Source organism: Puma concolor, chromosome F2 (assembly GCF_028749965.1).
Source record: "Puma concolor isolate L17-30 chromosome F2, mPumCon1.1.hap2, whole genome shotgun sequence".
Taxonomy (NCBI): Eukaryota; Metazoa; Chordata; class Mammalia; order Carnivora; family Felidae; genus Puma; species Puma concolor.
Genome location: NC_141684.1, coordinates 33,818,564 through 33,844,127, shown reverse-complemented (window position 1 = coordinate 33,844,127; position 25,564 = coordinate 33,818,564). Strand labels below are relative to the sequence as shown.

Below are 25,564 nucleotides of genomic sequence, written 5' to 3'. Positions count from 1 at the left end.
CTTACTGTCAGAGAAATATCTGTATTAGGAACACACTGTGCAAGAATGAAGACGAGAGAAGGGAAATATGAATCCAAAATACACATTATTAATTTTTTAGGAAGCCAGGAGAAGGGTGCCTCACGAAGCATATTAGAAAAAAAAAGCCAAAACAGCTGGGATTTCTGATTTGCTTGAGAGAAAAACCTGCTGAATCGAGACGCAGCCTTACAGGGCCAACTATCTTCGGCAGGGGGAAAAGTGAGCAGGTAGAAATGGGTTTGTGATATACAGGTCAACTCTTAAACATGACGTCACTGGCAGAACGTGTCATGCTTTTCCAGCAGACACACAATGAGCTGAGTGTCCTGTCACATAAGCTGGAGTCATGGAATCTGGCCATGGCGCGGGGTGCAGGAAGCTGGACGGGGAGGCAGGGAGAGCAGGTCTGGACCCCACCACCAACTCTCTGGGTGTTCTGAGGATCAGATTTCTCAGAGCCTCTGAGCCTTGGCTTCTGTGTGAAATGCAAAGAGCATTTGTCTTTGGGGGCTTCAGGGAGAGAGATGCTCTACATAAAGTGAACGGAATGGGCCGTTAATCCCTATTAGTGGATCATTTAGACAAATAAAGGTTTGGGGGTCAAACCCAAAGCTATGGCAAAGAAAGTGAACAGGGACATGGCTGGGAGGAGGGACAGCACTTCCGACCTGCTCTGATGCATCGTGTCCTGCCCACCTGCTCACCGCTGACAGCAGCTGTCCTCCCGTCCAGTCCACAAGGCAGCTGACTCTGGCTGGCAGTGCTGGGGAAGGTTCGGGGGCACAGGAGCCCTTTGGTGATTTCCAGGGGTCAAAACAGAGTGGGAGAGGGGTCAGTTCATGGAAGAACGACCAACCTCCAAACCAGCTTCCAAATCTGAAAGGAGGCAAGCGTGCAGGAGGAAAGACCTCCGTCCTTTTGCTGGTCCCTGTTCTAATAGCTATTCCAATTCCCCTCTGGACAGCGTGAGAATATCCTCTTACATGGGATTCCGAATCTCTAAAAAGGCCGGTCCCACATGGTAATCACCCTTCTTCAACACTTCATTTCTCTCCAGGTCTCTTTTCTGTGCCGAGCGTTTCCCCTCACGTGACGGGAGCCGTACGCCCTCTACGTTATTGTAGGAGAAACATCCACAGGTTTGTTCCTAACTTGCCTCTTTGTCCATCTCATTTCCACTCTTCACCAACTTCATTCAGCCTGAACACAAAAAGAATTGTTCCTTTTCCCTGAATTGCTCGGTTCATGCCCACTAGCCAATGCCTGGGCACCTCTCACACACTGAGTATAATCCTGACTCAAACATTGTCCAGCTATTCCAGAAATCCAGCCCCAGCTTATCCGATGTGAGAAGGGATGTATTTGACAGTGGTTTGTTTGTTTTTTTAAGTTTACTTATTATTTTGAGAGAGAGAGAGAGAGAGAGTACGTGCACACATGCATAAACTGGGGAGGGACAGAGAAGGAGAGAGAGAGAGAGAGAGAGAGAATTCCAAGCAGGCCCCACACCATCAGTGCAGAGCTGAATTCGGGGCTCAATCTCATGATCATGAGATCGTGACCTGAGCCGAAATCAAGAGTCAGATGCTTAACTGAGCCACCCAGGCGCCCTTATTTGACAGTGTTTAAAAACTGATCAATATCTTCTTTGAAATCCCACACATACCGTATGCTCTTTTTAGATACTTTCATGCCAAGCAAGAAAGAAACGTCTCAAATTGATTTTATATCATTCCAAATGAACCCAAGACCGTCTGAGTGCATCACAGACCTAAAGATGCATGACTGACAGGATGGAAGCAGGCTCATTAGCACCTTCATTTTAATCCTGCCAGATCTGGGAATAAAGAAAAGGTGATTCGTTCAGTGACAAAACATTCTTATTTCCCTTGCAAGATTCTCAGAGAGCAACTGCCCTCAGAGGGTAAGGGCGGGCTGGAGGGTGTGGGTAAGACACAACCGTTCGTTACAGGGCAGAGACACAATGGCTTCGTCCAGTGCTTCATTTAGGTTTGGGTGCCCTTGGTACGCTTTCTGATCTGCAAGATCAGGGCAGAAAAAAATAGATGACTATCAAAAAGTGATCTTACATAATGCAATGTGTTGAAATTTTAGCCTATTCATCAGCCTAGGGTTTATTTCAATTCTTAAGATCCATGATACAGTATTGCTGTTTTTATCAATTCACAACCAGTGCCTAAGAAAGCAGCACAGAATTCGGTGACTTAAGATAAATAAGCATTTATTACTCCTCAAGTGGCTGTGCTCAGCTGATGGGCTGCCTGGTGACTGGCTGATCTAGGAGGGCCCCCTTCAGGTGTTTGGCAGTTGATTGGCTATTGGTTAGAGCCAAATCTGGTGAGATAGGCTCATTCACGTCCCCCCACACCCAAGCTGTCCATGTCCTAAGGCCCAGAGCCTGTTAATATGTTATTTTACATAGTGATAGGGTCTCTACATATGGGATTAAGCTAAGGACCTTGAGATGGGGAGATGATCCAGGTTCATCTGGGTGGGCCCAATATAATCACAGGGATCCTTCTAAAGGGAGGCAAGAGAATCAGAGTCCCAAAAGATATAAGGATGGCAACAGAGGTCTGAGAGGAAAGAAGGTGCAACATTGCTGGCTTTGAAATGGAGGAGAGTTCAAGAGCTTCCAGATGCTGGAGAAAGTGAGAAATGGATTCTTCCCTGGAGCCTCCAGAAGGAACATAGCTCTCTGGACTCATTTTAGACTTCTGACTTGCAGAACTGTAAGAGAATAAACATGTGTTTCTATAAACCACTAAGCTTGTGGCAATTTGTGGCAGGAGACTAACACACCTGGACCTGTTAAAAAGTCAGTAGTAAGGTTCCAAGGGAGAAGAAGTGGATCATAGACTCAGGACTGGCACACTGTCACTTCTGCTGCGTTCTGTGGATCAAAGACATCACAAAGCCATTCCAAATTCAAGGGCTGGAGAAATAGACCCACCCACCTCTTATTGGATTCTGTTTCTCCCACCTCTTGACGGGAGAAGCTGTAAAGTGGCATTTAAAGGGATGAGGAGGGGTGCCTAGGTGGCTGTGTTGGTTAAGCATCTGACCCTCGGTCTCAGCTCAGGTCCTGATCTCAGGGTTATAAGTTCAAACCCCACATTGGGCTCTGTGTTGGCTCTTCACTGGGCGTGAAGCCTACTTTAAAAAAGGGGGTGGTGGTGGGGGTGTGGAGGTAGAGATGGGTAAAGAATTACGGCCATTTTTTGCAACCAATCTACCCCCATGTCCTTTACACAGTGACCGAGGACATTCAAAAGCAGTGCCTGACCCTGGTTTCTTTTTTATTTCCAGGGACACAAGGAGCATGGGTGTCTTTACCTCAGGCGCTGATATCTTCCTAGGTCTCTGGGGGATGTATGTGTCTCCACGAAGCCCTGGATGGATGGACTTTATCCAACATTTGGGAGTGTGCTCTTTTGTTGCTCTCATTTCAGTGGGCCTCTTGTCTATGGCCTTTTCCGGGTGTCTGTCCACATTCATAGCCTTTAGCTCCTCCTGGATGGTCACTTGTGTTCTGCTTTGCTGCTCCAAGCATGCACGATGTTTCATTCTCCTCTTCTTCCTTTCCTGTGGCCTGCGGGAGGGCAGGAATGCCTTGATTGCAGCTGGCACAGGGATAGTAATCTTAGGACACGTGGAAAATATTTTTCATAACTTCAAAGGTCTCCTGGACAGTATGACTTGCAACCTAAGGGCCAAGAGCTTTTCCATACATTTTCCACTTTTGAAAAAATATATTGAAGCCATTCAGTGGATTTATGGCCTTGCCACTCACCTAAGTCTATTTGATGACCTTATTTCTTGGAACCAGACTCTGGCAGTCTCTCTTTTCAGTCCCAGCCAAGCCCTGGAGGCACAGCTAAATGACACCAAAGGCCAAGTCCTGGGTGTCTTGTACCAGATGGTGACGGCAACAGAGGTATTGTCCTCCCTGGGACGGCAGCTCCTTGCCCTAGCAGGGCTTTTGCTGGTGCTACTTGGCACTGGCCTCTTCATGAAGCGATTTTTGGACCCTTGTGGTTGGAAGTTTGAAAATATCTTCATCACTAAACAATTTGTTCGGTTCGATGAAATGGAGAGGCAACTACAGAGGCCCTGTGTCCTCCCACTGAATAAGAAGGAAAGGAAAAAACACGTTGTCATCCCATCTTTCTGGCCGTCTCCTAAAGAGAGGAAGAACCTGGGGCTGTTTTTCCTCCCCATTCTTACCCACCTCTACATCTGGGTGCTGTTTGCAGCCATAGATTATCTTCTGTATCAGCTCATTTTCTCAGTGGGCAAACATTTCCAAGGCTTGCCAGGGCTGGAGGTCCACCTGAAACTGCACAGAGAGGTAAGCGTTCACAGGTGCTTCTTGTGATGCGTCCCGGCTATTTGCTGGCTTGCCTTGAAAAAGATCATGAACCTCCCAGAGCAGGGCACTGCCTTATTCACCTTGGGATTCCCATGATGGCACAGCGTCTGGCATGTAGAAGGAGCCCAACAATTGTTGGTTAAGTTGACTTGAAATCCTGTTGTTAGAGTATGATGTCATCCTGAAAATCTTTGGTCACCGTTTTAGTTTCCTGTGGCTGCTCTAACAAATTGACCCAAACTGGGTGGTTTGCAAGAACAAAAATTTATTCTCTTATAGTTCTGGGGGTAACAAGTCCAAAATCAGTACCACTGAGCTGAAATTAAGTGCGAGCAGGGCCACAATCACTTTGGACTCTAGGGAAGAATCTACTTGTTGCTTCTTACAGCGTCTGGTGGCTTGTTGGCTTTTCTTGGCTGTGGCCGCAACCCCCATCTTCACTTATGTCTTCACATTGTCTTCTCCGTGTATGTAAAATCTCTCTCTGCTTTCCTCTTAAAGGATGAATGTGATTGTGTTAAGGCTCACTGAGATAATCAGGGTAAATTCCCCATCTCGAGATCTTTATCTTGGTCACTACTGCAACGTCCCTTTTTTCCAAATAAAGTAACATGTATAGGTTTCAGGCCTTAGGATCTTATATCTCTGGAGAGAGGGAATTTTTTAGCTTTCTATAGTTAGCAAACACTGAAATGGGAGAATAGGTGTCTCTGATATGGGACGTAAAGTTGGTTCTCAAGCAAGAGTACCTGGCATGAACCTAGAGTCTGTCTTCCTCTCTCCCTTGGACCTGTGCAGGTAGACTTTGAGCAACTTCTGTGAATGAGAACTTCTTTTCTTTGCATCTTGAGTCCGTATGCAATATAGGAGGCCTGTCAATGCATCAGCAGAGCATTTAAGAGGATGATCGCTGAAAAATGGGCTCCTAAGTGACCAGATATTATGGCTGGTGCTAGTATATGATAATACCCCCTAGAAAAGAAAATAAAAGAAGAGAAGAGAAGAGAAGAGAAGAGAAGAGAAGAGAAGAGAAAAAAGAAAAGAAAAGAAAAGAAAAGAAAAGAAAAGAAAAGAAAAGAAAAGAAAAGAAAAGAAAAAAGAGCTACCTTGGTTTTTTAGGTCAGTGGTTCTCAACCTTAAGTGTGACCTGAGCCGAAATCAAGGGTGAGATGCTTGAGCCGCCCAAGTGTCCCAGGGAGAGTACTTTTAATAAACACTCCATGGGATTTCAAAGTACGTGGTCTATAGAGACCATATTTCGAGAAAATTTGGTGCCAAAAGCAAGGACCTTCTAAGTCAGTGATTATCTGCCATAGCCACATGGTGCCTTCACTGTGGACCTGAACAAGCCAACAAACACCCAGGAATCAGATTTAAGTGGATTGGGGTGAGGCCTGGGTGAGGGATTTTCAAAAAGTCTCCAAGTAGTTCTGACGTGTGGCCAAGATTGAGAACCACTGTTCTAAACTCCGCCCAAAAGAAGGGAGCTGAAAGCCATTGGATGGATCTATGACAATCTTAATTGGTCAAGATAGTGTGTTTCTCTGAGCTGGTGCCCCCTGAGCCTCAGGGAATCTCTCCTTCGTTCTTGTTCCTCTTGGCAGCTGTGTCCCAAGCAAGAAGACCATGAGTTTTGTGCCTCCCACCTTTTTTCTTTTCCATTTTTCTGTGGGGAAGTTTGTGATTATGTGGGCATGTCAGAGGATGTGGGTATTGTCAGACATTGTCTTGATTTTTTCTAAACCCAGAGGTTGTGAAGCTGAGCTAGGTGGGACATGCGTGTTTATGTGCATGTATGCGTGTGTACATGCGTGTGTGTGTGTATGTGGGCGTGAGTGTTGCTCATGGTGGGGTAGAGTGCGCCAGCCTGGGCTAGTGAAAACACCAATAGCTGTCTGCACATGTCTGATTTTCCCTTGTTTTTGGTCAAGCTACAGTCTTCCACGGGCTCTCTTTATCTCGGGAACTGGGGTCTTCTGGTAGCATCCACACTTTTCTTCCCAGCTTCCTCTGGCTCAGCAGGTAGGTCGACTCCGCCCCCTGTAATCCTGGGCTGCTTCTCAGAGTTGATTACCCTGAGCATTCTGCTGCCCCTGAAGAATTCAGTTAATTACAAGATCTCTGTTGCTCTAGATATCTGGAGCAGGGGGAATAATGGAAGCGGTGTCTCCAGTGAAAGCTAAACTAACTCTTTAGACATGCTTAATCCTGGGGGTGGCAGGGAAAAGGGTCTCTCCCTTCCCCTCCCCCAACCCATTCTCCTTTGTCTTTTTTCCTTGCTCGGTTCTTCCTCTCCTCCCTTCTCTTTTTGCTTCTCTCTCACATTTCTCCCTCAGCCAATACCCATGCCTGCTTTGTGAATTCTCACCATTTTAGACAGAATGAGAAAAAGGCAAGTTCTGCCTTCCAAAAAAAGCCCAGAAGCTTTCCAATGACAATGTCCTGACAAATACATTTTTGGGCATCGCAGGGTACTGGAGATGCAAAGATGTCTAAGCTTTGCCAGCTGCCATTGCACACTCACATCCTGGTGGGGGAGGCCGCCACCCTCTCGCATAGCGACAGCAGGGCGGTGGGTGCTGGGGCAGGTGTGGGTATGAGACTGCTGTGGGGGCTTCTCGCAAACTCTCTCCTGCTGTGCCTGGGAGACTGCCATCAGCCGCTGGCTCCAGGGACCTGCAGTGTCCTGCCCTTATCCCAGGATGCCCTTGGTGGCCGTGGGTCCCTCTGTTGCTGCAGGTTGAGCAGGAAGAGAAACATCACCTCAGGGTTTTGCCAATATTTCTCTCCCACTTTCATATGATTTTAAATAAGTCTTTTAAGTAGAGAAGAAAGAAGGGAAATGACCCAAAGGGAGCTAGCTGGATGGGTGGGCATCGTAAGTAAAAGTAGCCAGCATTGTTAACTTATTGAGCACGTATTGTGCACAGCATTTGTCTGCATTAGCTTTTCAGGACTGTCTGATACCAGAGCGGATCCTCGGTCCGTTACTCAACGCTGTCTTGGCAAATTGTGTACTTATGAGAGGTAAACACATTTTAAAACATCAGGGTACCATTTAGCATATTGCTCAGCATTTTGAGAGAATTCATTTGTCTTCCACATTACCCTCCACCAACGCTGTACAAAAATGTTGACTCAATCTTTATGAAGCCCTGACTCCCAAATGCAAAATCCCCAGTTAGATTCCTAGATTAAGTAACTTCTTCCAAGACCGGACACCCGCTGCTTTCTTATTGCAGGATTTCTCATCACTGACTCACTCGATGTGTTTGTTTCTTCACTAGTATTAAAAAGAGCACATGCTTTGCTCTGGGGACTGAAATCTCTATATTTAATTGTAGGTGAACTTTCTTTTTAATAAGAGAAAATGAAAGGCAACATTTTCATTGCTTAGGCACAGTGGTGGAGAAATTACAGATTTGACTTGACATCTATAGAGACGCCCCAGGTTTGAAGTTTCCAGAGTCTTCACAGGCACTGGGACAGCTCAAGGTGCACTCTGTTCTCTAGGTGTGGTTGTGTTCTTTTGGAAAAGTCATTTCCCTCTTCCTGCCCGCCACTGCCCCCCCAGCTCTGGGGTGCTGCAGTGATAATAGCTTACTAAGTACTCCAGTTTGTAAAGTTAACGCTCCATCCCCAAGGTGCTTAATTTACACTGGGAGTAGTTTATTCATGGGCAGGATCTGCTCCATTAATTCCTGTTTTACCAAATTAGAAAACAAATCCACCGAGAGATTAAATGACTTTCTCAGGTCAGGGAAAACCAAGTGCTGAATCAGCACACACTTTTGCTGGTGGCTTGGCTGGGCGGCACAATGTCATCTTTTGCCCTCTGTTGTCAGTCCACTGAGGGCAACTGGTTTGTACTCTTGCCTTCAAGCAGAAAGGAACACATTCCGCCCGAGCATCCAGCAGAGATGAGACAATGTCCTGTCTGAGACCTCTACACAAAGGGTTTAAAGCCACCTTCAGCAAATACTATTCTTAGTATTTTTACGCTAAGAATAATTCCCTGCCCCCAATGTCTAGAAGGTTGATTTAGAACATAATTTAATGCTTCTGCATCTTTGTGACCTCGTGGTCTGCCGTCGGGGTATTTGTCAAGATGGGGAGGACATGGTGGGGTCTTAAGGGGCTACGCTCCAAAAAAAAGGCTCCTGCAGTTAAGCTAAAAACATCTTTCATCAGTCCCACGTTTCCTAGCGTGTAGAAACAGGTGTTCCATAAAACTGGGTTATGTGGTCAAATGTGTGAGGAGAAGTGTTGGCTGAAGTGAAATGGATTTCTCCGCCTTCTTCTCAGAGACTTCAACAGCCTCATGGGGATCCTGACTCTCCAAAGAAAGGACAGAGTAGACAAACTTATCTGATACGTTTTCTCTCAAGGAAATCTATATTTCCACAAACCCGCTTTAGAAAAACACTGCAACCGCTGCAAAGAACACTCGGCCCTTGTCTTTGCTCCCATCCTAGCACACAAAAGGAGCTGCTCCAGTCCAAATCCCTGCATGGTTCATGCTAAATGCTATGCATTGCAGGGCAGGATTGAGCAAGACAAGGACTGAGGGCAAAAATGGCATGGATCTTAAGGGTCTTATTCTTTCATTTTAGGAGCAAGGAACTCAAGACATCATACATGACTCTTCCTTTAACATATCTCTGTTTGAACCCACCTGCATCCCCAAGCCAAAGCTCCTTCTGTCTAAGACCTGGGTTCCTCTCAGCATTATTCTTGTGATACTAGTGGTGCTGGGACTGCTGTCCTCCATCCTGACGCAGCTTAAAATCCTGGTGTCCGCGTCCTTCTACCCCACCGTGCAGACGGAGCGCGTCCGGCACCTGCATGTGAAGCTCCTGAAGAAGAGAGCAAAGCAGGCACTGGGAGGAGAAAACAGTAAACAGAATCTCTACTTTACAAAGGCAAGGCAAGCCAAGATGGCGATGTAATCTGTAATGAAGGAGACTTTGGGTTTGAAGGGCCAGTGGACTTGCAAAGCACTCTTCAATTTCATGTTAGGGTTCACACCCCTAGCAATAGATAGGACACCAGGGGGAGAAAATTAATAGATATGTGTGGCTAAGGCTCTTCGCTTCGTGCTTTTGAGTGGGCCAGATGGATCTGCAAGATATTTTTCAAAACGCTGATTTCTTTTTATTTTTTTATTTTTTTTAACGTTTATTTATTTTTGAGACAGAGAGAGACACAGCATGAACGGGGGAGAGTCAGAGAGAGGGAGACACAGAATCTGAAACAGGCTCCAGGCTCTGAGCTGTCAGCACAGAGCCTGACGCGGGGTTCGAACTCATGGACCGCGAGATCATGACCTGAGCCGAAGTCGGCCGCTTAACTGACTGAGCTGCCCAGGCGCCCCAACGCTGATTTCAAGTAGGTACAGTCAGCCACAAGGTAGAGAGGCTACTGGGAAGGCCCTCTGCAATTATTATTAAAGGACCGTGCCCAGTAAGAGCGATTTATCACGTCGAGGACAAATAAATAACAGAGGGAACTATCTACTACAGCTTGGGAGACTTCAAAGAATTTGTTCATTCTCCAGCATTAAAGTATATGTATGATGTACATATGATGAAGAGGATTTCTATAGGCATAACATATATGTATATTTATGCATAAATATGATAACGACTTCCTACACATAAAATGAATGCTCATCGAAGGTTTTATTTAACTTATTAATTAATGAAGAGACGGTAAGAAATTCCAACCAATTCAAAGAACAGTTCAACGCGCGCGCGCACACACACACACACACACACACACACACACATATATATATGCCACCAGGAATACCCAAATGAATGTGCTTACTAGATGCACATTCTTCTTCCACAAGGTGGATGGGAGGATTAATTGCACTTTACAGGGTGAAAGTCATTTCACGTGTCCGTGGACAAGAATCATTCCCATTGTTGCTATCAGCTCCCGACAGCTGGGAATGGGGAAATGGCTTAGAAACAATGAAAGGCTAAGGTAACCCACAAGGATAAGTTTCTGGCCATTTCCAAGTCTCTTTTTTTTCTCCTTTTTATAATGGCACAAGACCATTTTATTTCTTTACTTTTTGGGTAAGTTTATTGATTTATTTTGAGAGAGACAGAGACGGCCCAAGTGTGAGAGGGGCAGAGAGAGAGGGAGAGAGAGAGAATCCCAAGCAGGCTCTGCGCTGCCAGCACAGAGCCCAGTGTGGGACTCAAACCCACAAAGCGGTGAGATCATAACTTGAGCCGACACCAAGAGTCAAACGCTTAACCGACTGAGCCACGTAGGCGCCCTTGGCCATTTCCAAGTCTTTTGCATGTTTTTCTAATGCCGGCAGCCCACAATGAGAAGTTTATGTCACAGGCATCTGAAATGACTCTAATGCTCATTCATTGATCTTTTTGTCTCTTCAGATTCACTTCTGGCTTCCAGTCTTGAAAATGATCAGGAAGAAACCAATGGGCATTGCAGGTGAAGACAATCCATGAGAGACTCCAAGCAGCTCCTCGGCCACACTGCTCCAGCAATTCTCCTCAGGTCTGCTGATGGTCCCTATTTTTGCCCAACAGCAGAGAACTGTGTTGCGTGATTCCTCGGGTGTTTGAGTTTGCGGACCAAACCACTTTTCTTCATAAGGCCGAAGGGCTACCAGGTTAATGGCTTTGTCATCTGTCTTCCAAAGCACATGATTTGGACGATGTCACGGTGTAACAGAATTATAACCAGACCCCTGGAGGATGAGTCTCAGCATGGAGTAATATTCAAAGAAAAAAAAAAAAAAACACACAGAACAAAAATTAGAAAAAAATCAGTGTCTCTACTGCTGACTTATAGGCAAATGCCAAGGAGAACATAACACATATAATGCCAGGAAAATATCTTTAACCTCTTCTGTCCTTTCTCTGCCCTTTTAAATATCTCTCATAGCTATTCACTATACACAGAACTATCTCCCTTTCCCCTGTTCCTATTCAAAAAAAACAAATCCTTTTTTTGAAACCCATATCTAGCAGCTCCTAATTTCTCCTTACCACTATCTGGGCTCCTACCCTCTTCTTTCCTGGATCACTTGTTTTTTTCCCCTCTTCTACCAAATCCTCTATCTGGTATTTATGATAGTGTTGCCTCAGGAGCACATGTTTCCAAATCACAGGAAATGCTTGTTAAATTGCCCATCTTGAGCCACTTTCTTCTACGCTCAATGTAGACTATACAGTATATAGAGGCCTATTTCCCCTAAACTCCAAACACCCATGAGGGAAAAAAAAACCTCCTGAAATATTGATTCCATTATCTTGAAAGCTTTTATGTTGAAAACTTTTCAGACTTACCGAAAAGTTGCAAAATAGTAGAGTTCCATTTACCTTCATCCATCATCCCCAATGTTAACATCTTATAGAAGTGTAGTGTAATTATACTTGGTAAACAATCTTGAAAAAAAATGGATAATGTGCAGAACTTATTGAGTTCATGCCAATTGTCCCACTAATATTCCTTTTCTGGTCCCTGATTCAATACAGGCTCCCACAGGGCATTTAGCTTCCTAGTCTCCTCCAGTCAGGGACAGTTCTTCAGTCTTTTTCTTTTATGACCTCGGCACTTTTGAAAAGTATTGGCCAGTAATTTTGAGAAATGTTCTTTGACTTGGGTTTGCTGATGTTTCCTTGTATACTTTCTCCAGATAATGTATTTTCAGCAAGAGCACTACAGAAGTCATGATGTGGTCTCCTCGGTGTCCCCTTGTACCGGGAGCACATGGTGTTGACATGTCTCATTACTGATGAGATTACCTTTCATCGTTTAGTTAAGATGAAGTCTGCCAGATTTTTCCATGGTAAAATTACTGTTTTTCCCTTTGTAATTAATAAGTATACTGTGGGGAAATACTTAGGCTATGCAAACATCCTGTTTCTCATCATATATTGTTAGCATCTGTCGATGCAGAACCATGGTGTGGCCAAACAGTGATTTTCTTTTTTCATAATATCTTCTATATTTCTTCACTGGAATTCTACACTATCCTTAGGAAGAAACATTTTTTTCAAAGCCTAAACTTTGTTTCGGGCACCAGAGCAGGTATTTTCTTTCTTTCTTTCTTTCTTTCTTTCTTTCTTTCTTTCTTTCTTTCAGAATTTTTTTTTTCCAACGTTTATTTATTTTTGGGACAGAGAGAGACAGAGCATGAACGGGCGAGGGGCAGAGAGAGAGGGAGACACAGAATCGGAAACAGGCTCCAGGCTCTGAGCCATCAGCCCAGAGCCCGACGCGGGGCTCGAACTCACGGACCGCGAGATCATGACCTGGCTGAAGTCGGACGCTTAACCGACTGCGCCACCCAGGCGCCCCTCTTTCTTTCTTTCTTTCTTTCTTTCTTTCTTTCTTTCTTTCTTTTCTTTCTTCTTTCTTTCTTTCTTTCTTTCTTCTTTCACAGTTAAATGGAGATGCTATGTATTATTTTTTTAATCTTCATTATTTTATTTTATGTTTATTTGTTTTTTTATTTTTTTTAAATATGATTTGTTGTCAAATGGACTTACATACAACACCCAGTGCTCATCCCAACAAGTGCCCCCTCAATGCCCATCACCCACTTTCCCCTCCCTCCCAACCCCCATCAACCCTCAGTTTGTTCTCTGTATTTAAGAGTCTCTTATGGTTTGCCTCCCTCCCTGTTTGTTTGTAACTATTTTTTCCCCTTCCCTTCCCCTGGTCTTCTGTTAAGTTTCTCAAGATCCACATATGAGTGAAAGCATATGATATCTTTCTCTGACTGACTTACTTCACTTAGCATATTACCCTCCAGTCCCATCCACATTGCTGCAAATGGCCAGATTTCATTCTTTCTCATTGCCAAGTAGGATTCCATCGTATTTATAAACTACACCTTCTTTATCCATTCATCAGTTGATGGACATTGGGCTCTTTGCGTAATTTGGCTATTGTTGAAAGCACAGAGCAGGTATTTTCCATATATGGTCTCATTTATGTTTCACAGTTCTGTGAGGTAGGCATTATTATTTCCATTTTATGGGTCAGAAAACTCACCCTCAGAGACCCTGACTTTAGCTGGCTGAGGGTGGGGCCTCAGCACTGGCTTGTTTAAAACTCCCAGGTGATTTTAATGGACAGCCAAGACTGAGAACCATGATTCCAGAAGGTTTACAGATTGAAGGTCTTTCAACTCAGGTATTCAACTGTGCGATTTCTCTAACAGAAGGAGCCTACATGAAAAGTGTGTCTGATTCAACATTTCCCAAAGTGTGTTCCTCGGACCACACCAGTCTCTCAGTTGTTCCATAAAAAGAGTTACATGAGTTAGTAAATCCATACCATCTGCCTTCTAACTTTGAAGATTCGTAAAGGATGTTGGCACAATTCAAAAACTTGAGAAACCCTATAATAAAGAAGTCTCTTTAAACCTCATTTCACTCAGAATGTCCCCCAAATTATTAAACCTTGCAATAACTTGCAATATCTACAAGAAACATGTAGGACCAGTTCCGCAGCCCCCGCGCAGGCAATTGCCGATGTAATCGGCATGACTTCCAACCAAAAAAGGATTTGAGAAGGTGAAGATGCATTTGCAGTTTTGATTTATTTAAATCAAATCACCCAATTATTTTGTACTTTGTTGTGTTTTCTAAATAAACAAATGTATATATTAACAAATGGATACAATATGTGAATTTTTGTATTCATTTTACATTTATTCCTCCTACGGAGAAATCAGTTCCGTATTAACAGAGGCAAAGAATGAACTGCCAAATTTTTAGAAGGAATCGGATGCTTTTGTGCTTCTAAATTCTGTTAATTAACTAACTTACTTATTCTACCTAAGAGCATCACCACCAACTAGAACAAACATTCAAACAGCCCACATGGAAGGTACTGATGATGCCCAAACAGTTCACCTTGGTCCCTGCCTTTGAGATGCCTTCAATCTAGTCAGGAAGACAGACAGATCTTAGACAATAAATAACAATACACACTAGGCTTAGGAAGTGCCAAAGGCACAGGGCAGGTGGGTACCTTTAGGGTACCATGGCCAAGTTCTCTGCCCTGGCCTGTTATGAACGCCTGGTTTACCAAGATTACTAAATCGGTCCTAATTTCCTTGAAACCAAAATTACCTTCCTGAAGTTAGTGTAATCCCTGTTGTTTCCAATGCACTGTGATTTTGAACAGTGCACAAGCCTGGAGAGTGCCCTGCTGTCTTTATCTGTTAGGTGTTTGCCCTTATTCTGAAATGCCTGTCCCTATTGGAAGGACAGACTGGCAAGGAGGTGCTGTCACAAAATGCAATTTGATCCTGAAAACAAGATTTAGACTTGCTCATTAGGGCCAGCCTAACTGGGATATAAAATGCTTATTTAATTACAGCCTATCCACTTTAGATTTCAATGAACGGTTAGTTAAATTTCTTGAGACATCTATTGTGAAATGTGCCCTGTTAATCTCATGCAGGTGGAAAGATACTGCCCAAAGTAATTGAATAGCCCTTCCATTTTCGCCTCTAATTGTAATGGCTTATAGAAGATATTGCATCACGGTCAAAGTCAGTATTTCTCATCTCGCGAATCCCAGCGTGATGCCATATTTTGTTAAGGTCTTTCAAGTGTCATTCTGATGTCCTCATTGGTTTCGCATTTGTTGTTGGTCGTGTCTCTCTGAGTGAGATACACTAATTCTAAACACCTTTGCGGTAATAGATCTTGTTTATTGTTCTACTTGGCAGGTTAAACATTATCTTTTGATTCAATGTCTGCTGCTTTCTTAGGACCTCATCAATCCTAATTATAACATGGGACATATTGAAGTCTTTGCACATCATATATTTTTGTCTTAATTCACTTAAGAAAAAGAAATAAACCTATCTCATTCTATGAAAGTGAGAACTAGCTTCCTCACACAAAGTCACTCATAGCGAAAAGACCATTGAGGTCAATTATTTTAGTTAATTTATGCAATGAAAGAGAGAGGAACCGGTTAAAAAAATGAATGTGAACTGAGTGTGGCCATATATATATATACATATATTTAAAAGCCTGTTTTATTAGGCTAACATAACCCTCAAACAGCAGGGAGGAAAAATTTAAATTAATGGATGGCTGAGACCAACAAACTTTCAGGGTTCTAAATCTTTTTTTGTTTTAATCCCTAATGGTTTCAGTGACACTTTTAAAAGCAGGAAAGGAAAGAAAGATGAAAAACAGGGTACAGGGGATACGAGGCTTTTATCATCTAAGTTCTGGCTGTCTATGCACCTCACTTTTACAATCAGAAAGCAGAAGAAATCAGGGTTGGATTTGTCATTTCAGGAATTTTATGCAAATGCAAATGGAAAGTGAACAAGGCAATGACAGAAATAAAAGTGTAACCAGTCAAATAACTACAATGAAGGCAGAAAGTGTCTGCACTACTTTACTGGATACTGAGGAAATACTAGTGTGGTGTGTAAGGCGCCCCTGCCCCCAGCCTCATTCAGCAAAGATGCTGAACAATGTACCTACGACCCATAGCATGGGGCTCAGGAAGAGGATGGGCTTAGAGACAAACAGGAGGAAAGGAAAGGACTCTAACAAAGATACAGACGTCCATCCAGTCATTACCCAGCGCAAAGGTTCCCAAAGCTGGCTGATCATCAAAATGGCCTTCAGAGGTTACAAAAATAATAATAAAATTACAGATTTCCAAACCTAAACTCAGATACACTGACTGGAGATTTGGGGAGGGTCCTGGGAGTCTGTATTCTCAAGGATTTCATGGAATGGAGCAGATGATCAGGCAGATAGGGGTACCACTGTTCTAGAGAACTGTGGCGAGCTTTGGAGAGGATGGAATGCCGAATAAATAAGAACACATCTATGTGGTATCGATGTCATCAGTTGTGTGACATGCACACAGAACTTCCGTTCTACCTGTTGCTGAAAGACCTATTAATCCATCAAGATTTTTTACAAAAAGCATAACACAGAAACAAACAACAACAACAAAGGAGTTTCAACCAGGCTTGATACACAACAGGGATCGGCAGACATCTTTTGTGAAGGGACTGTGTTTCAATAAAACTTTATTTGCAAAACCAAGCAACAAGCTGGATTTGTCTGCCTAATAATACAGGAAGACTTTTTAGAAATGCATGAGTCAATGCAGGACGTGATGCAATGGGGACTCCAAGTCAAAAAAACAAATGGGTTCAAAATCCCTCTTACCACGAAATAGCTAGATGACTTTGCAAAATTCAACTCACCTTTCTGAGCTGAATTTTGTCATCTATAAAGATGGATGAGCTGGGCTACAGAATCTCTGAGGAAGCTGCCCTCCCTTGGTCTCTGATTCTTTGCGAGACCGCAGTCTCCTGGAGAGAATCACCAATATGCTGTCACCAAAATTCCAGCATTTGTTTCTTCGTTCACGGTTGATCAGTGAATCATAAAGAACAACAGAAGCTCTCAGGTCATAAGTATGATTTATCTGATGAAAAAAGGGAAAAGATAGCATTTGGTCAAAATAAACGTTATTTTCTCCAGACACAAAGAAGCAACCAGAACAGTTATTAAAATTTAAATGTCATACGCAAGTTCATACGGTCTAAAGTCAGACTCCCCTGTTAGTGGCTGAAGATCTGAAAATTGAAAGCCCTGCTTTGTCAAAGCAGGCAGTGCTCACTCTAACTGTGGTATATTAATTAGGGAGTGAGAGAAATCACCGATCAAAATTGTTTTTCCAAAAGGAAACCATTGTGGAGGTATGTTTGTACTAAATAAAGGCATTATGTTTTGCAAGTGGAAATGCTAATGCAGACAAGAAAATAAATACGACATCATTTTATTTTTTTATTTTTTCAACGTTTATTTATTTTTGGGACAGAGAGAGACAGAGCATGAACGGGGGAGGGGCACAGAGAGAGGGAGACACAGAATCGGAAACAGGCTGAAGGCTCTGAGCCATCAGCCCAGAGCCTGACGCGGGGCTCGAACTCACGGACCGCCAGATCGTGACCGGGCTGAAGTCGGACGCTTAACCGACTGCGCCACCCAGGCGCCCCAATACGACATCATTTTAAAACAAGATGCAGAGAAAAAGAGTGTTGAATTAAAAATCAGTCCTGATTTCTAATTCTGTCTCTGCTACTACCTAGCTCAGCCAGGCCACTTCCCTCTCTTGGCACTATTCAGTCCTTCATAGAAAACATCATAATAGCCCTTAGTAGGGCTCATTATTGAGCCCTTAATAGGTACCAGATACTGTTTTGGGTGTGTTAGAAGAAGCTAAAGCACAGAGAGCCTAAGTAAGTGGCTCTGGAAGCAGTATTTGAACCTATTTGCTCTCTACAGTGCTGCCTCCCAAAGCATGGCTTTCATGCGTCCCTTCCCAGCTCAGAGACCCGGATCCACACTTCCTGTGAGTTCACACTCCCCGCACCAGGCATTCAAGCTCCTTCTCCTCTGATCCCGACATGTTTCCCCACTGTATTCCTTGTTCCGCCTCTGCCCAACACCTTCCTTTATTAAAAATCTCTCCCTGCCTGGCCCCGGGAAAGTGTCACCTGATTCCCCTGCAGAGCTGTGCTCTCCAGGATCTTCTCTCCCCACTCCCTGCCCTGCTTTCTCCTGCCTTTGAAGCCCTACCTGAGCCCTGCCTCTGAGGGAGGGAGCACAGTCAGAAGAGCATGGGTGGGGGTCACGTGAATGGGCCCATGTCCCAGCTCTGCCACAAACTCCGTACGGGAACTGGGAAATGCCATTTAAACTCTCTTGGCCTCAAGTTCTTAATAAATTGAGTGCTGGACTCCATTTGAACATTTCAAACTTGTGAACTATTGTTCTTTGAAATGGTAGATCCCTTCCCCTAGTTCACTCCTTAGAGCACCGATTCCCAGGCCAGTACACCAGGATGCCTTGCTTGAAGGAGAGGCGGGTGACCTGAAGCCACTGTCACTCCTCTTGCCCGCCTTGGCAGTCTCTGAGGCACCTGAGGGATCTGCAGAAGAGAGCAGGAAGACACCAGTGTGGCTTTAGTCATTCATGCACAACCTCTACACTTTTGTGGCATATTGGTGGAGGTTATACTCTATCATTTACTTAAATGTTCTTTAAATCAATTCAGCATTTTTACTTAAACAAGTTCATTCTGAAAAGAAGCTTTATAAGCACCATTGCAAGTGGAAAACAGTATTATCTTCCAAAGTATAAAGTACCATATGCACACACACACCATATACATTATTTGTTATATACACAGATTATATACATATACATTATACACAGAGTATATACATTTCATATATACATATACGAACTATACATACTACTACATATATAAACATACATATATATAAGCTCTCTCTATATATAGTTTATATATATATAAACTATACATACTACACACACACACACACACACACACACACAGAAAACAAAGCAATAATATTACTGCATTACTCTAGCAAGGTATTTGCCTTGCAAAGCCAGCAGCCTACTTACTCTGTGTCTTAAATGGCTTGTAGACCCCATGCGAGGGGTCATGCTAGGGACTAGGGTATTTATACACCAACTCCTACAAGTTGCCGGTTGGGGCTGCTGCTGCTTTTGGGTGGTTTTCATTCCTTGGCGCGCTGGCTTTCCTCGGTTATGAAAAAAGCCCCCGGGCAAAGGGACGCAGAGATTGGCAGCTGGCGGTCAGTTGGAGAGCACTGAAGCGGGGGTGGGGGGGGGGTGGGTTGGAGCAGGGCCCTCATAGCATCTGCAACAGCTCTGTCTCAGTAAGAAGCCCTGCCATGGTCACCATGTGGTTCTTGCTTATAAAGCATTGAGAACCCTTCACTCTCATTCCTGAGTCCTTTTCTCCAATAAAAGACGTATTCCTGGCACAGGGATATTTATGCAACTAGATAATAATTTTGCTGAAAAATCGGCATAATTCTCCATGTTACCTACTGAAAAAGAGTTGTCGCTATGGAGTACAAAACTGTCGCGGGATCACTAATTCAGCTTGAATTAAATGAATAGTTTCCTCTGAATGTCTGCATCATTCAACCATGAAATCCTAGACAACTTTCAGAAAGTGGTGGCCCAGAACACCCTGATCTCACTCAGAATACTATTTATAAGAATGCCCTGTGTGCAATAGTCTTTACAGACTTTTCTCCCCTTCTCAAATGTTCTTTCGCCTATGTAGATGGCATTTATGCAATTCAGAGAAAGGCACCACAACAGGATTAGTCAGCAACGAGCCCTCTGACGCAGCTTCTGTGATCTAGTTAAAAATAGGAAAGAGGATTTTTAGCATAAGTCATCACCATTGTGCAGGATCAGAGAATTGCCCACTTTTTTTGGTTTCCACATCCTGTTACTTTATCCAAAAATAGATGAAAAGTCCGTCCCGTCCCCTGGATTTCTGGATGAGACCTTTGCTTCTGTGACCTAGGCTCCCTGGGCCTTCTTGTCTTCAGGTTCCTTCCCTTCACCCTCTGCCATTTCCAATTCTGCTTCTCAGCCGCAGGCTCAGGACCCCTGCCTTTCTTCCCCTCTCCCAGGGGTTGTGAACTCCAGGGTCCAGCGGGGCCAGGTGGGGGATATCAGCTGTGAAGCCCGCCAGCTGGGCAGGTACACCAGCCTGTGGCCCATCTCACACGAAGGAGCTCTTCCTTAGTTTCTCACAGACCAACTGACTTTTCCCGGAGCAGCCAGCAACCTAGAGTGCCATGGGAACTCACCTGACCTTTAGGTGTTAGAAACAAATTTAACTACTAATTTTAAAAACTAGAGTAAAGGTCAAAGCATGAGTTCGTGGTTTGTCATCTCTGTTCCATATATCTCCTTTGTGGGTTGCCAGCTAGAAAGTGGGGTTCTACAAAATCTACATCCATAGGTCTTTCTCCAGTTCTTGGTCTCTAATTTGGATTACGAGAGGGGCCTTGGATTCTGATTTTGGCTCTACCCGTTTGCTAGCCGTGGAACTCTGGTTGACTGCTTCATCTCTCTGGGCCCCAAGTGGCCTCGTCCGTAGGATGTGGCACTTGGAGCCAATGATTATGAGGGCTCTGCCAAGCTTTATTAGCCTGTGAGTCTGATAGACCCTCCTCTTCACCTCCTCTTTCTTGCTTTTCTTGATCTTGAATTCCCTACCACACTCAGTGACCCCAAAGTTTTTCAGATTTCCTCAGCCTAGGAGTCAGCCTTGTTTGCAACTCTGCTTCCGTGCAACGTCCGACCAATTCTACTGCTGCCACATCCCTTAAATTTCCCTTCTGACCAGTGCTGACTGCTCCTATCATTTCCCTACCAAACCAGTGGATTTGGATCCATACCTACTTGAACTTCTCCATCACCCCCAGCTCTAGAACTCTTTCTCCAAAGACAAATAATAAAAAATAAGTTTAAAAGCATTTTGTTCAGCAATTTTCCTTGGAAGAACATTTAATGGCCATTTATAACCTGCATTACTTATCACATCCAACCTCCAAGTTGCTTTGCCGCCCTCGCAGGCTAATGAATCCACTCAAGCAGCCACATTTAATTCATTAGCTGGGCACCAGAGGAGGGTCCGGCAGGCTGTGGTGCGGTCAGGGGTGGTTCACAAGTAGCCTCTCTTTGGGATATCACGCAGTCACACTCTAGGAAGAGCTGTAAATATTTAGGTAGTATCTCAAATCTAAGTGTCTAATGCATTATGGGTAATAACGTTACCAATGTCAGGGGAGAAAGAAATCGCTGCATTTTTTTTCCCTTATGTCCGAAAGTACAGAAAGTATTCTCTTCCAAGAACCAAATGGGCAAATTCCCATCTGTCCTTGGGGGAAGCTGAACATTGGAGGCAAAACGATGACAACATTTGAGAGTCGAACCTCTCACCTCTTTCTAGTTTTCTGGTTGGTGAATGTATTGTTTGCTAGGGCTGCTATAACAAATTATCACAAACTGAGTGCCTTAAAACAACAGAAATGTACACTCTCGCAGCTAGAAGCTGAATAAAGTCTCTCCAGAAGAATCCTTCCTTGTCTCTCCTACCTCCTGGGTGGTTGCTGGCAATCTTCTGCATTCCTTGGCTTATGGGAGCTTAACTCCACGTTCTCTTCTGTCTTCACACTGACAGGTTTCTTTCCTATTCTCGCTTATTATAGGAACAGCCGTCATTGGGCTAGGGCCCACCATAATCCACTATGATCTCATTTTCATTTGATGATATCTTCAGAGACTCAATTCCAAATAAGGTCACATTCAGGGTGTTGGGGATTAAGGACTGAAACGTATTTTTGAAGGGGACACGGATCAACCCAGTACGACAAAGACTTTCACTTTCCCTATAAGAATTACACCACACACAGTATACAGAACCACCTCTTTAGACAATGTTTTTTTCTAAATTGGTCATAGCACAACTGCACGGTTAGGATGAACTTTGCATATCCGCTGGTGCACTTTAGCTCTAAATGCAGGCATGGAAAGAGCAGGGGAAATCAAAACCGGATTTTCAATGCACAGAGGCAAGCTGTTCTAAGGAACTTGGGTTTATACCCTAGCCACAATGAGTGTTCTGCTGCGTAGAGTCCCACTGAGCTTTGAGGAAAGGATCCGGGTGGAAGATCTTGGCAATGCACCGAGCTGAGCCATGAGAGGCCTAGTAAGTGGGAGATACCGAATGTGGGAATTAATATGGTGCTTCATGGGAAGGTGAGGAATAGTGGTGACGGGCCCCAACTGAGAAATGGGACTAGCTGTTGGACCAAGGACAAGCCTACCCTCACTGGCTGCAAGTGGCGACTGCATGGCAGAAATTCTGCCAGCGGATGTGAAAATCCATGTCAAAAAGAAAGGTAGAACTTGAACTGGCAGTACTGAGCACCACCTCGGTGTTTCTTGAGTCTTACAAGTTTACAGCTGAGAAAAAAGCTACGGGCAAGCCACACTCTGTGAGTAGAGCAAGATGGATTCTAATAATGGGTCAGATAGAGCCTTCTTCATTAAAGTGATGACAACCACGTCAGGAGCCTTAAAAACAGAAATGGATGGGTCTAATACAAATGACACGGTAACATAAAATTAAATGCGCACTGTGACTCTTGTTCCTCTATTTTCTTGAGTTAGTGTTCATATTCGTCAGTACTGAGGGCGAGACTGCTGGCAATTATAATCATGACAACGACCAGCAGGGGGCAGAGTCCCCAGATGTAGGTGAAAATGTGAGAGCCAGACATTATGTTGGGAGCCACATGCTTCTCCCGGAGACTCTTTCCAGGGCTGGCATACACTATGTGTGGAGGAAACAGTTTTGAAGAGTCAGTGAAAACGGCTGACAAGGAAACTTAATTTTTTGGCACAGAAGTTGTGGAGAAATTTTATATTTCTAGTTGGAAAAAAAAAGTCATACCATTATGTGTTTAAGTGCATTTTTTAAGTTAATTCTGGGAAGACAATGTTCCCTTAATGAAAGACATTCTGTATCAGGACAGGATGTAAACACGGCTGGGAACTGAATAAGGTACAGCAAAGGCTAGTAACTGGAGAGGGGTTGGGTATAGCTTAATGAAGAAGCATGCTGCCATGGAAACAAGCCACTAAGTGGACCGCAGCCATCCTGAATGCAGACACCCTATAAAGAGAAAGGAAGGAGACTGGAGACATGCCAGATGGCCAAGAGTTCTCAGGAGGGACTCTGAGGGTAGTCCTGGCGTTAGCTATATGGCACTAGAAAAGAGCCTAAGGCAGTCAAAAGCCACCAAAGGAGGGAATAAAAATTCCAAGCTCGTTGGGAATCTTGAATTTGGCCTTATTCATTTGCTGTTCATCTATCTGTCGGTTCATTCCAACGAACACTGGCTGAGTGCCTTCCATAGGCCAGGCACTGTGCTAGGTAGCGAGGCTACAGAGAGGAATGAGATATGTCCCACCTCTCAAGGATCCTGCTATCCCAACCTGCTGTCTGGAGGAACAAGACCTAAACACAGTCCTCCTTTCTCTCTCCCAGGCATCAAGCCTCCCGGAGCCCTGCAGTTCTGGTTCTGTTCCAGGGTGACTGCCAGGTTTCCTTCCTGCCAAGCGGCATCCTTGCCACCTTGCCTAGGATTCCAGCTCCTTCAGAACTGGTTTTCTTGGCCTCCGACCACAGCCGTCAGCTGCCTCTGCCCAGACATCGGTTGCTCATTCTGACCTCCTCCCACGGCCTCTTGCTGGGCTTTCTCAGAACCTGCCTGGAGTGTCCAACTCATTTAACTTCCTGGACCACCCAGCCCTGCGTGTCTTCTCCACAGGTCCTCGGGCACGGTCATCACCTCGGCAAGGCACACCTATTCCTGTCTCTGGCTTTTGCATGTGACCTTCAACATGGATGGTACAGTGACTCACGAAATCATAAGCTCACAGCATAAGCTGTTTCCTCAACCGCTTTCCCCTGCATGTCAGGGAACAAATCCTCCAGCTTCCTCCAGTAGCACCCAGCAACACCTCTTCCTCCTCTGGTGCCACTGCCAGACTTCCTGTTCAGTGTCTCCACCATCGGCTCAAAAGTGCCCTTCCGTGCCTGCTGTGATCTCACCAATCTATTTGTAAATCTCCGCGGCCTTTATAATCTCTCTCTCAGTCTGAATCATTTTTAACCACAAACCAACCTTCCAGAGTGTGTTTTTGAGCGTGACACTGATATCACAATCCTATTGTACTCATGACATGTATGAAGTTTCACTGTTCACAAACTTCACTTGGCGCAGTCTTCTGGCAATGCAGTAAGGTAAGCAGGGCAGGTATTATCATGTCCATTTCACAGATCCAGAAATTGAGGGTCAGAGAAGTGCTGCAGCTTTCCCCAGGCCACACACTGAAAGCTCTGAGCCCTGGGCCCTGAGTCTTCGTCCACACCGTGGCTCACTGTGATTCTCAGGGTGCTTCCTTGTGTGAAGCCAGTGTCCTCCGAAGAATCTGAATAAACAGAAACAGCGACTTGTGCCTTCATTTTCCCCTTTCCCTTTAGATCCGGTGGCATAATTGTAGATCCTAAGATTTAGGAAGCTCCATTCTTCCTTTGTTCCTACAAAGGGGGTGGTGGTGGGGGGGGGATAACCAAACGGAGCCAAAGCAAACCCTACACAAGAAAACCCTTTTCTCAGGAACTCTAGAAATGGCAGCGCCGCGTGCAGAGTATCCGTGCACACTCCCCAGAAGCCTAGCGATTCTCAGACTCCTCTCCCTGTAGCGTTTTTATCACAAGCTCCCCGAGGGCCGCGTCCGCGTCGACATCTTCCTAATGTGCCGTAAAGCTCTCTCCCCCCAGGCGGGCCTGTGCAGAGCCAGTAAATATTGATTGGGGAGGTGGGGGGGGGGGCAGGGGGGAGGCCGGGCGCGGGGAGGGGGGCAGCGTGTTCCTTTAGAAAGCAAGCCAGCCGTCTTGTTACTAGAATTCCCAGGGCAAGAGAATTATTTACAGCGAGCCTGGCCATACGGTGTAAAGCAACTCAGGGTATTGTAAACCACTTAAGAAAAGAAGGCAGAACCGGGCGGGGCGGGGCGCGGGGAGTAAATGAGTCCCGGGACGGCGGCCTGCGGCGAGGGGAGTCTCGAAAGCCCTGGCGCGGGAGGCAGAGGGCGGCGGGCGAGCTCGGCTCGCCCCGCCCGCCAGCCGCACTCCCCCAGCCGCACCCCGCCGCGCCCCCCCCCCCCCCCCCCCCCGGCCACCACCCCGCGGGGGCTGCACCCACCTGGGCTGCGGCGGCGCCTTGCTCGGCGGGCCGTGCCGGGCGCCCCCGCGGGCAGTGTGGGAGGCGGCGCTGTCCCGCCCGGTTTCCTGCAGCCGCGTCCCTGCGGGCCTTGCATGACTCAGGGAGATGGCGCTGCCGGGAGAATTTGCTACCGGTCGCGCACTCCCCGCGGGCTGCTGTGTGTGCACCGTCTCAGCCGCACCTCCCCGCAGACTTGTGAAGGTGCTGCCGCCTCCATTACGTAGGAGGAAACTGAGGCTCAGACCCGGGAAGTTTCTTGTCAACGATCTTCCCGCCGGTGAACGCTGGTTGTCTGACTCCAAAAACCTGTGCCCTTCCCCTACTCTAAAAACGCGCTTTTACCGGGCATCTGATGGGTTTCAAAGATTTCACATTTTATCTTGTGTGTGCCTCGCAACCAGCCTACGACATGGACTGGATGAATGTTCTCCGTTGAA

The 25,564-nt window shown here is 45.2% G+C and overlaps 1 protein-coding gene and 1 long non-coding RNA gene across 3 annotated transcripts; one reads left to right on the top strand and one right to left on the bottom strand.

Moving 5' to 3' along the window:
• The first annotated feature begins 745 nt into the window (after positions 1 to 745).
• Positions 746 to 9,784, top strand: DCSTAMP (dendrocyte expressed seven transmembrane protein). The gene is made up of 3 exons (XM_025923004.2): positions 746 to 1,160; positions 3,352 to 4,393; positions 9,028 to 9,784. The coding sequence occupies exons 2-3, from the start codon at positions 3,365 to 3,367 to the stop codon at positions 9,361 to 9,363; spliced, it is 1,365 nt and encodes a 454-aa protein (XP_025778789.2). The 5' UTR covers positions 746 to 1,160; positions 3,352 to 3,364; the 3' UTR covers positions 9,364 to 9,784.
• Positions 9,140 to 25,564, bottom strand: LOC147571918 (uncharacterized). Of its 2 annotated transcripts, XR_015247043.1 has the most exons (3): positions 25,107 to 25,544; positions 16,665 to 16,888; positions 9,140 to 9,270 (listed from the first exon to the last, which is right to left on the bottom strand). It is a non-coding gene; the product is annotated as an uncharacterized LOC147571918 (long non-coding RNA). The 2 variants fall into 2 exon arrangements; XR_015247042.1 differs by lacking the exons at positions 9,140 to 9,270; positions 16,665 to 16,888 and adding an exon at positions 22,789 to 24,439 and having other exon boundaries at positions 25,107 to 25,564.